This window comes from Nelumbo lutea, chromosome 4, assembly GCF_056320005.1.
Source record: "Nelumbo lutea isolate HS-2025 chromosome 4, American lotus-T2T, whole genome shotgun sequence".
Taxonomy (NCBI): domain Eukaryota; kingdom Viridiplantae; phylum Streptophyta; class Magnoliopsida; order Proteales; family Nelumbonaceae; genus Nelumbo; species Nelumbo lutea.
In genome coordinates, this window is record NC_142687.1 from 4,615,145 (window position 1) to 4,627,735 (window position 12,591).

General features: G+C 37.6%; 1 protein-coding gene and 1 long non-coding RNA gene across 2 annotated transcripts; one reads left to right on the top strand and one right to left on the bottom strand.

Moving 5' to 3' along the window:
• Positions 1-2,660: 2,660 nt before the first annotated feature.
• On the bottom strand, positions 2,661-5,231 carry LOC148853484 (AP2/ERF and B3 domain-containing transcription factor At1g50680-like). The gene is made up of 2 exons (XM_088983358.1): positions 5,218-5,231; positions 2,661-3,789 (listed from the first exon to the last, which is right to left on the bottom strand). The coding sequence occupies exons 1-2, from the start codon at positions 5,229-5,231 to the stop codon at positions 2,661-2,663; spliced, it is 1,143 nt and encodes a 380-aa protein (XP_088839484.1).
• Positions 5,232-7,390: 2,159 nt separating this feature from the next.
• Positions 7,391-9,228, top strand: LOC148853485 (uncharacterized). The gene is made up of 2 exons (XR_016112419.1): positions 7,391-8,025; positions 8,850-9,228. It is a non-coding gene; the product is annotated as an uncharacterized LOC148853485 (long non-coding RNA).
• Positions 9,229-12,591: the final 3,363 nt, after the last annotated feature.

The following is a 12,591-nucleotide window of genomic DNA, read 5'->3' on the forward strand; positions in this document are numbered from 1 at the left end:
CACCAGATCCCATGATCAAAAGTAACTCTCAATTTGGTCTTCACTTTGCTTTCACCCTTATTTAGAACAATTTTTTACTGATTTCTCCAACTAACCAAGGTATATAAACACAAAAATGAAAAAAAAAAAATTGTGGGACTAAATTATGGATTGATACCTTTCCTTTGCGGTAGTGACAGATAGGTATCATGAACTTTCAAATATGACACTTAGGCCGTGTTTGGTTATAATACAAATAAATTTGTATTGATGCAAAATTATGACAGTGCAAGCGATTTGAGTGTAAATTTTAACCTATTTTTGTTTCAAATTTTAACTTATCTTGTTTGAATGTAGTATATATGAAGTAAATTAAAACATGAAAGAGAATAAAGCAAAAAATTTAAATGAGAATTTGCATTTTTTTCATTTGCACTCCATTGCTTTTATACTAAAATAAATAAAATTGCACTGCAACCAAATATATACAGCCTTATGCTCAATTTAGGAATAGTGCAAATAAAAATATGTAATTACGTACATTGCAAATATAAAGTTTAGAAATATTATATTCAAGCTTTTGCACATTAAATAATATAACTATTTTGAAGTTTGATGACAAAGAAAAATGTTTTGCACTATACATATTTGTATTTACAATTTTCCCAAACAGAGCCTTAGTACCCTGAACTCCCAGAAATAAAACATTGGTTTATTTTGGAAACCGTATATTTTTTTTCTCAGGTTTCCTTCTTACTATAGCAAAGGTGGATTAATCAACGAAGAAGAAAAGGGAATCCATTCTCAATTTTGACTTTTCTTAAGGTAAATTACACAGGTGCCCTATATTTTCGGGGTAACGAGAGACCCTGAGCTTTCAAATGTGATACTTGAAAATCCTGAACTCTTAAAAGTAGACATCCTAATTTATTTTGAAATTCTTATTTTTCTTCTCAAATTTCATTTTCAAATCCTAAACTACTATAAATGTTGATCCATCAGCAAATAAGAGAAGGTAATTCATTCTCAAAGTAGCTGATTGTACGTGAAAGTGTCAATTAATCTGATGATATTAAGTTGAATGGGCCTACCCGGATTTGTGTAATTAGATGAGATTTGGTTGAATCTATTAGGTGAAAGTGACAAATTAAAGTATAGTCCCCACCCCCCCCCCCCCCCCCCAAAAAAAAAAAAAGAAAAGCTGGGCCTGCATGTATGTCATAATGAAGGACCATATCCATAATCACCTATGACGACATAATGAAAGACAATATCCATAATCCATAATCACCTATGACATAATGAAAGACAATATCCATAATCACGTATGACTAAGGGCTTTCATAAGACATAACTTGTCACGTATGACATAATGGACCATGTCCATAATCCATGGGTCTGCATGACTGCATCAATTTAGAGCTTTCCGGGAATCATTTCTTTGATTTCCTGTTCAAGGAGTTTTAATGCAACATGTATCCATCGTTGAAATGAAATGGATTGAAAAGCCTCCCAAACCATATTTATAGCTTAGTATTGGTCCGGTTGGTCTTCAAATACTTACTAAGCTCTTGAACGGTGGTGGATGAGGGTCAATCTTTTGAGCGTCAATACATGGAATGAATTATAAAATCGGGACCGATGGTCAGAGTCAAAATTATATACAGTGGGCTGGACAATCTTTTATGACCGAACACACCACTGTTTTGTATACATGATGCATACCGTTTTTGGATATAGAACACTTATGTAGGAATGGCAATTTTTGTCATTTTCCTAAATTCACCCGGAATGGGTGGGGATGGAGAAATTTTAATTTCATTGCCGAAAACGTCCGTGGTGATATAAGTATATATGTATATAAATATTTTTAAAAATATATGATTAAATATCTTTGAATAAATTTGAATTTTATTTAATAAGATTATAAATTTTAACTATATTTCATTTTTATTTTAAAATAAAAACAAAATGATTGATATCATAAAAAAATCATGAGAAATGAGAATCCCTGTGAAAACAAGAATAGGGATAACCTTGTACCCTCCAGCAAGGACAGGGATAGGCCGGGTTTTCATGGCGATGGGGATGAGGAGTATCTCCCGTCCCCACTCCGCCCCATTTCCATTCCTACACTTACATAGGTTACCATTATTTTGTATAACACTCATTCGGGACAGTCCGAATCAGGTAGGCACAATTTTATATTCACCTTGAATGAGCGCTTAGAAATTTTTTTGAGAACTATCCCTTAAAATACCTCCAGCCCACCGTTCAAAAAATAAAATTAAAAACCACCTTTTAACAACTCTTTCGGACCATTTTCTATGGTAGCTGAATCCCGAAGCCCAAGCTCTATGTTTTAAAACAACACTTATGATGGACAACTGAGCATAGGATACCATGGGATTTAAAAATATATACCGTAGAAATCACCACATCTGTTAGGAACATACTGTATTGAGAAAATAAAAAAAAAAGCAGTAATTGGTGGGTAGACGTCCAAATCTTTGACATAAGTTGAAAGAAAAAATAAATGAGAGAAAGGTGTTTTGTTTACATTCCGTGACGTGAGAATAATATGAGATGCATGCATGGCTCTGGGAATACCAATGTGGCAATGCCCAGTCCAATGAGGGGTTAAATCACCTACATTCAGCCAAGGTCGATCTTCTTGTCAACTAACTGATTCTTACACCGAAAAGTGTAATTACATCCTTCTGCTCTTCCCGTGGAGGAGGTGGTGGCAGTTCTGGTGATTCCAAAATCGTGGGTGTCTTGTTATCCTCCGGCAAATTGCTGCAATATTCCCTGTCTGACGACCCAAACTCGTAATTCGGTGGCAGAGACAAACCAAGTTGAAGTTGAAGGCCTACATGCATCCCCATCAAACCTGCAGAGTCGACGCCTTGGCTTTCATTGTACTCTACATCAATCATGCAGAACGTAGGCTCCTCTCCGAAACAACCTTCCCTCCTCTCGCACCTGTAGAATGTAATAATGTCCTTTGCCTTGAGTTTCTTTTCCTTAACGAATCGGTTCCAACCCCTGGTAAATACGAAGCTCTGGCTACTTTTCCAATAGCAGTATCGAAACTTCCACGACTTCATCCACTTGTCGTAGAAAACCAACTGAACATCATCCACCCCATTGCCACCCTGATCATGATCATCCTCTTCCTCTGAGCTATGTTCAGGAACCGGAGGAAAGTATTTGACGGCATATTTCTTTGGAATAACAAGCCTGTTCAGCTTCCCCACATCGCTTGGTGTCAACTCCTTTTGGAAGAGTTGTTGACGCAAGAAACCCCTTTCATTGTTGACACGACCCCTCACCAGGTTTAATCCGATTTCGTTGTCCATCCCTAATGACCGAGTCCTCACATATTCCGCGAACTTAGACTGGTAGGTACCTTCTTTAATCATATTCAACACCGATTCCGTGGTATGGAGTTCCTGAAAGGTTGGTTCTAGTAGACTGAGGTTCGTCCATGGGAAGTTCCTGTGGGAGTCTCCGCCTCGTAACTTGATGGCTGCACTGTCGTAAGCCATTGCTGCTTCCTTCTCTGACTTGAATGTCCCAAGCCAGATCCGTTGGTGGTTGGTATATATTTGGGCTCCCCAATGCCCGTTTTGCTGTAAGACGACTCCTTTGAATCTCACGGAAGAGGTTGGATTATTATCTTCGTCATGTCTTCGACGCTTGGATGGGCGGAATGGGTTATTGCTGCTGTTTGAATCCGAACCTTCGGCAAGTGCACTGATTCCAGTGTCTGGAATCATGCTTACGATTTGTTCTTCCACACAGATCCTGGATGAAAAGTAAAGGTGATGATCAGATGGGAATAAATATTGAGCATTAATAATATCTATCTATCAATAAAATATTACGGAGAAGTACGGATACACCCGATGCTATATATAGGAAACTGCAGAAAGAAGAAATTAACCCTCGAAATGCTCATTTCAATAATTCTATATTGAAAATGGCCAAATGGGAAAGCAAGCCAATGATAAAAAGTATAAAACAGTGTTGAGATGGAAGTGAAGAAGGATGTAATATGCAAAGGATGATAATCTGATTACATTGAATGAATAGAGAAGAAGTGAACTTTAGGGTTTAAAACCTCACATGAAACGGAAGCTTAGCTTGGAGAGAAGCAATATGGCGCTATAAAGGAGAAACAACCAAAGGACGACTTAAGACGAGAGCAAATTGATGGAAAGATTACGATATTCTGGCTGCAAATTAGCGAGAGAATGTGGCAATCATCATAAATAGCAGAGATCTTGTATTGAATGAAAAAGGAAGTTCTGTATTCGAATTAAGCTAGTTTTGGAAACTAGGCCAAATTAGGTCGAAGTTGACACCTCCCTTCTTACACAAACCGAGTGGCGGTGTCTGAAGGTAGGCAAAATAGTTAATTAATTGTGCTAGAAAAAAACAAAACACCTAAACTAATTTACAAAAAAAAAAGGTTCAGTATAATTGAGTGCCTTTAAAACCGTCCAGATCGAATCAACGTAACGGTAGTATTCAATCTGACGGTTTTAAAGCCCAGCCTCATATGCGGAACCTCCTACGATCGAAATCACACAAGTCTTCGCTGGTTCTGTTTTCCTATTTGACCTCGCTGTTCCGTGTTCCGCCTGCTGCTTATTTTGGTGATCAGATAACTAAACAATGTAATATTTCTTGTTTTTTCTTATTCTTTGGTTTTCTATATATGCTGTTATTTAGATGCAGGTTAATTATTGTACTTCTCAATTTTAGGTAGAATGGAAGAGGCGCGCCATTTAATTAAGCACGTATGATTGGAATAAATTTAAAATTCTTGGAATATAATGGATATCCGAATCTGCAGGTAACAAACAGTAAGGGACACATTACAGTTTTTGTGGATTATGCCATCAAAGATCAAACCTCAACACAACTTGAGTTCTGAAGAGGCACAAAATGAAGATGTGCCTAGCGTTGTCTGTCACGAGAAGAACGAGCGGGTCTGCTTATTTATTTATTTATTTTCTTCACACTAGAGACACGGTGGTAAGTAAAGAAAAGACATGTTGAAGCAGATTGATGTAGGTTATAATTCATGAGAAGAAAATGCGCTAGCTCCTTCAATCGTTTACTCGATACATAATTAATATACTTAGATTACGTAACCTGAAGTGAAGTGGGCAAGGTTTGATTTTTTTTTTTTTTTAAATGGCCAAGGTTATATTGTTACATGCATACAGAATCTCCTCCATTGGTCTACGGAGTTGGATATTTTAAGAGTCTCTCAACAAATTTCTGAATTGGATGTTTAGAATGTAAGAGTGATGATTTTAGGACCCATAACAACTTCATCAGAAGACACAAACCTTAAACTTAAAAAGTATTGTAATATTACATAAATTGTATAAATTCTATTATTTCATTTAAGTCCTCCAACGCACGTGCAATTTGGACTAAAAAAGTGTGGTATTATATATTTTGATTTTTGATTGCACAATCGTGAAACAAATTCCTGAGAAAAATAAACTAACCTATATAGTAATAAATATGGTGATATTGATTTTTTTTTATGCCATGCACCAATAATAACCCCCCCCCCCCTCTTTCTGCAAATCGGCGGTAATGGTGGAGAAAACCAGAAAACCAGCTAACATACCAATAAACCACTCCTCGGATGCATGGTAATGCATTACTACTTTCTTGAACACCAACAAAATTCGACCAAAGGTCAAATATATTACAAATTTTAATGGCAAATACATATTTTTTTTATAACTGTTGTCCTTAAAATTTAGAGATAAGTGTTTCTTTCTACTATACTTTTGTAGTGTAATTAGATTAGATGTGTGAAAGGTATATAATGTAAAAATATAAAAGAAATAAATAAAGGGTAAAGAGTAGATTAATTAGTACCCCAGTACGTACTTTGATATGGTGTAGTCATTGTATATCAAATTGTCCAAGAAGGAAAGGTGATCAGATACTGCTTTCATTGTATATATTCAACTTTGATATGGTGGAAATATTAGCTGGGGATTTTTCCCCTGCTTCTTCTGTTGTAGATATGCGGTGCCATTTCAGTAGACTAGATGGGGATCATTAGGTTAAGACCATAGATTATCTGTTACGTAGATGGTAGGGTTAAAGGGGGTAGTGCGCATATCATTAGAAAATTTGGAATTAGGAGCTAGATGGATTGATTGGTAGAATTAAATGAGGTATTGCAAGGTTGGAAATAGTTGCATTATAACATAGCTGCATTCTGCAGGGGTCTAGCCTCCTAGACATTTTCATGTACAGCCATTAGTTGGACCTCTCCAAATGTAACTACGTACAAGCTCGTAGTAATGGAAAATTAAGGTTTCCCCTAATGGAATCGAACAAGGCTAAACATGACTACCACACCTCCATCAGATCGATCTATGCCAAAGTTCAAGAATCTTGAAATATCTTCATCGGCTCCTTGATTGCAGGGAGTGGAGCAGTGGTTCTAGTTATGTCAATAATCTAATGTACGTAACTCAAGCGGATCATTTTGACATGAGCCAACTTATTGCTCTAGTGAACGAGGACTCCTTGCAACTGGGTGCACGCCAAGTGCCAACAGAGAAGAAGGAACTATGTCCAATGGTTGTTGTAGCTCACAGGAAGGAAAGCCAACACCAGACATTCAAAGGACAACCATACAATGAGGCTGCTTCTGGGGATTGTAGGTCACAAAAAACGAATTGTTTAAATCGAAAAATTTGTGCATACATAGACATGCAAAGCTTAATTATTGTCAAGTTACAGCTTACGGGCCACTCCTTGTGTATATATATGTATAGGAAAAACCGAGAACCGGTCAAGTGATGGGATCCATTTTTCCCCAAAACACGATTTCTACCAAAGAAAAAACCCGTTGATTTAATCAGTAAATCGTTGATTCAGGCAGTTGAACTGTTTAATGGTTTTAACTGTTTTTTTATTTTTTATTTTTTGTCAGAATGGGCCGATTACTCAGTTGAACCGTCAGATCGTTCGACCTGAAAATCGGACCCCTGACCGGTTCGTTGTCCGGATCGGTTTTAAAAACTCTGTATAAATATAAAAGCCACTTTCATCCTTTCTTGTTTTTTTTTTTCAACATAAGACTCTATACTCTGTATAATATACACCGATCGAACTCACACGTGCATCTGCATCCCAATACATGAAAAAAGCTACAATATTAATGCAATCTAGAATTAATGAAGTTGAAGCGTCGACAATTAATGAGCACCTATCTATTGTATTGATAGATATCATATGCATGGCTGGAAGGGGAACTCTAGCTAAAAATAGTGCGCGGTTGAGTTGAGACTTGAGACCCACGTCCACGTGAAGCGAAAGAACACTATTCTATATTTTGGTGCAACGTGTAAATGCATGCATGGGAAATCTGTATTGTTAGCTCCAAGTGGAAGAGGGCTTGTAATTATAAGATGTGGATTTCAACTGCATGTGTTGGTTAATTTTCATTTGTTCATTTCCTTTGTTGGCCTCTGCTGGTTTAATTAATTTTCGTTAAGCTTGGGGTTCCATGGTTTCAATATCTTCTTGATCATTAATTTAACATCATATCGTTCCATTCTTCGAATCGTTTTCATATTTCATAATATAGGAAGATGAGAGATCAAGATCAGCAGTCTAGGGATTTTTACGATCTTTGTGCTCAGATCCACAACGTCCTTCGATCTCCTCCACTTCCGATCCCATATTCTTCACTTTCTGCGGTAATGGCACCGTGGGCTTGGCCATCGTTTTCATGGACACCAATGACAACGACGACGACGACGACACAGGTCTCACCAGCTGGTTTTGCTTCGCTGTTTCTTGGGATTTCTATTGCTTTGATGCTTTGCGGTTCGGTGACTTTCTTAATCGGATTTATGTTAATGCCTTGGGTTCTCGGTTTTGTCATGGTTTTTAATGTTATTGGGTTATTCTCCAATCTATCTGGAATTGGTCGAGCAATTCTCTGCCCTACTACTCCCACCTCATCCCCTTCGAGGAAAGACTTGTCTGGTAACACATATCCTTCTCTCTCTCTCTCTCTTGCTAATTAATTATATATCCAAAAATAAAAAACAACAAAACAAAGCCTTTGATTTATTGATATGTAACTCCACCTTGAATTAGATGAAATGACCCATCAATATATCAAAGGCCTTGATTTTCCATGACTTTCATGGGAAATGCATGGTTTCTTTATTTCTTATTGTTGTCTTTCCACGAACATGCATGTTTTAATCTGATTTTTTTTTTTTTTGTTGGTGATTAATTACATTTCCTTTCTTTGATATCGATAATGGAATTATCTAAATTGAACACACGATTTTACGTGCTTGCTTGGTTGGAAATTAATATTTATTGTTCCATACAATGTACAATGGCCTTTACAATATGATAATTGCAGGAAACACAAAACAAATATTAAAACAGAGATTTGTGTTCAAATAAGTATGACTGTCAAACAGAAGTAGCTTTAATTTTATGCTTTATGACTTATTGTTTAGTTTGTAGGAATAAAATATGATCATATATACATCTCAATCTTGATCAAAGAGGCCATTAATATTGTCTCTGCATTCTACTTTGGTGAATTACGAATAAACAAAAAACGGGTAGTTTTATTTCCTTTGTCACCAATTAACCATATGTATACACAGGCAGAGGCAAACATCGATCGATCAAACTAATTAAGATGAAGCATTGTTAATCTATACCAGGCATGCATGATTGCTTATATTTGATGCGTCCATGCATGCATGTGCTTGTGACTGATCATTCCCCAACTTAAGGAGCAGAACTAATCCATAAAAGTACTTAATTTTCGTATCTTTTTTCAGGTCAACGTAGCCCTTGCCGAAGTTGCCAGTTCAGTAGATGAAGGGTGAAGATTTGAAGTAGGTTTCGGTGGACATGTTGCATTTGAGCAAATGCATGCAATAACGTAACTTATTATTTGATGATATTGCCCAATTAGTCACAGATTTTGAATCGCAAAAGCAAGGCCCAGAGAGTATACTACTATATCATATGTAACAATCTCATGGTCATGCATGCGCTGTGGTAAAAATAAAATAATGCTGGGTTCGACTCGACGGTGTTGGTGAATGGTGATGGGGTGGTCATGGTGATTATAATTTTTTTTTTTTTTTTCAAATCAAACCCTGGAAATGTTTTCAGTTGAATGGATGAATGGAGGAAGGTTAGCTTTTTGAGAAATGTTTCGTCTGTTTTGTCTTTGTGTCCTAGAATCCCCTCGTCTGCTAATATTCTGATCTCAAGATTTGTCATCTGTGTTCTTTAATGCTTAATTTGCCACCTCATCATATTCTAAATTCTAGCAAGAATATAGTGGATTATTATTTACATTTAAATTAACATCCTTGGCTGGGTCCGGGTGCCTGCACGATCTGCTTTCATTTAAAATTTAAAAGAAAATCTTAAAGGGACGACTGTTTACAAATTTCACTGAGTTAACACATTTCGTCGTCTGACTTAACATTTAGGGGGTATGTGTTACAAAGTGAAAGTGAAAGATCAAAGGGTCTTTGATGCAAATGAAAATTCAGATGAGTATTTTTTCGCTGACCCCATAATACAAGGGGTTATTTGTAATTTACCCAATAAACACGAGGATAACTAACAAAGGTTTGTTTATGAATTTTAGAAAACGTGTGCACGATTTTAATTAGTATTTCTGAGGAACTTCAAGAGAAGCTTAAATATCTATCCCTTTCTCTAGTGGTTGTTACACTTCACCCCCTTGCAGAACCTTTTGGCAAATACAATGTACGCCTCCAAAATTGGGATAACTTTAGCTATTTGGGTCCAACAGCGTATGCTGTTGATAGCTTTTATGTACGTTCACCCATTCATGCCCATGTCTATACTTTTGGTGAAAAATGTATTGAGGCAATTATTATTTTACCCTTCTCATGGCAATATGACATTCCCGATAATGTTCTTTGCAAAAATCTGAAATAAGAGTCCCCCATAGTCTATTAGTAACTTCCCCCTTATAAATCAATCGCATTTTCCTTGTGGATTTGGCATCGATTCAGGGTTGAGATTCATCCCATCTGTACAGTGGAATTAAGAATTCTATCAATTCAGTCCATCCCAGAAATCTTAACCCCCACCAGTATAAGTGGAATGAATCTAACCGTGGATCCATGCCAAATTTACGTACAAGATTTATAGGGAGCTACATAGACTATGGAGAACTGTAATTTTAAATTTATGCGGTGGAGTGCAGTATACTTCACCGAAAGTTTTTTGCCCAAATTGTGCATGGAACTCTGCACCAATAATTTGGAAATTTATTATATTGCTGACTGTCTGAGGTGGGCCCTACGTTAACAGCCTAATCCAAAGCTTAGCCCTTCCATGTTTTATACACTATTTTAATCACATCTATGTGGTTAATTGCATATACCTATAAATGTGCATATGGCAAAAGAACATGTCCTACATATATATCCACGTCATGCCCACAGTTATCACATGCACTTAGGAAGGATAAAGTGCAGCAAACCCAACTCAAAACAAAGTATACAAAATTACCCTCCAGAAGAATCATGCTTCCAAAGATTGTATAATTGTCGAATAACATGCCCGCATAATGAGGATGAAACACTGTTTACTTGCTGAAAAGACCACATTCTCACAATATATATGTGGGGGGTTATTTTTTTGAATTTTGAGAGAGTGGAAAGTTGGTTAATGGGATTTTAGTTTCATTGACTAAGAATATCATATTCTCTTTTCAGATTAATGTGGGGACTAGGGAAGATTTATTTTTCTGGGTATCACTTACCCGGGTAAGTGACACCCATCTCCTACTTAGGTAAATAACTTTTCCACTTCGGGGGAAAGATTTCAACACTTGAATGGGACAAAAATGCCCCATTTAATAATGGATTTTTATGGCTAAAATGGTTTTTTTTTTTTACTTAGGAAATAAAAGAACATGGATAAATACACTTATCTGGATAAGTGTTTATCAAGAAAAACTTACTAGGTAAACTGCATTTACCCAAATAAGTAACTTAGCTGGTTTTGAGAAAATATAACTTTTAGTGCTATGGCAAATATGGGAAATAAAATAATAAAATATTCGAATAAATCACCTTCCCTCACCCGTAAAATATCAGGAGGTTCCTAACTCCATAAACATGACAAAAATGGGCTTGGATCAAGTGGAAACCTCCTAAGGAAAATGGTATTAAGATCCACATTGATACTTTCAAAAAATTGGATAACAATCGCCGATCGCGCAATAGGATGCATAGCCAAACAAAATGATGAAAAAGTCTTATAGGGTCTATTCATTTTTTGTTGAACTAATGAAAATTTTATTTTTGGTAGTGATGGAGCACGATCAAAATGCTCTTAGTTGGAGGATGATCTGGAACTTGGCTGCATGGTGAGCTAGTTCGGTCTGCAAAACAGTGAAGCTCAAAGAACCCGAGGTGGCTAACCCAGCGAGATCACTCTGATGCTTAAGTTAGTATTGTGAGTTGAAAGTTGAATGATAAGTGTACTAGTGAGCAAATAATCGCACGTACCTTGATCTTGGGGTTTGAAGTCCTTACATAGCTGAGCTGCTGTGGAACTTACGAAACAACTCTGGGATCCTCGGCCCGCGTGGTTAGGATCTGTCCACCCCGGAAGGGAGGTAATGTACTAGTTAATGAAGTCTATCACTACCTTCTGATCCGGGCGGGATGAGGATAAGGTCTTCAATTTCGCGGCACGATCCCAGGGGATTTGGAGTCCATTGGGAAGCGTCTAGAATCAAACACGTGTCACCTCGGTACATGGGCGATGAAGTGGCTCTCGGTTCCAAGCTGAATGATCACCCGAGCTCCCAATCTGCTAATGAGGCTCTCCTTGTTGCATTGTCATCCTATTGGCAGGTTGCATCCATGAGTCCCTTCCTTACTAGGTCGGGCCAAATCACCCTTCAACAATTGCCCCCCACTCCTCGTGCCAGGGGTCTCAACCCGGTGTGGGGAGTTCACGACAAGCCCAGGTGGATTTTGCACGATGACAAGATGGTACGGAGGGCGGTTCTTCGATTGGTTCTACAGGATCACTCGGCTTGCCCAAGAAATGACCCAGATCGCGTATCGGTTACGTGCGAACGTCACACTGTTTATAAACTCCGCGGACGTCAAGAAACGTGCTCAATCGATTTTGTCATTGGGTAGCGTGCAGCCAATTTCCATGGAAGTCGTTAGATTGCGTGGATCACAACCGTTGATCGTAGAATGTAGTAGCTTATAAATAGGTGCCAAAGGACCCATTTTCCTTGCCATAAACCACGTGATTGAGCCCTTTGAGATCACGTTGAAGTCTTTCAGCTCGGTGTCTTCTTCCTTTGTGTGCAAGGTCATCCTGATTTCTTCAGTGAGTTTGTCTTCCCCTGCTTAGTTGTCCTTTTTTCTTTTCCCAGCATGTCTAGCCTTAATTTAGATGGGCTCCTTAGTGAGTCTAGCGAGTCTGTGGGTGTCGAGGTACAGAACTCAGAAACCGCCGGCGAGGCCAACTCCTTGTTGAAAAGTTCTTCTGTAAACCTTT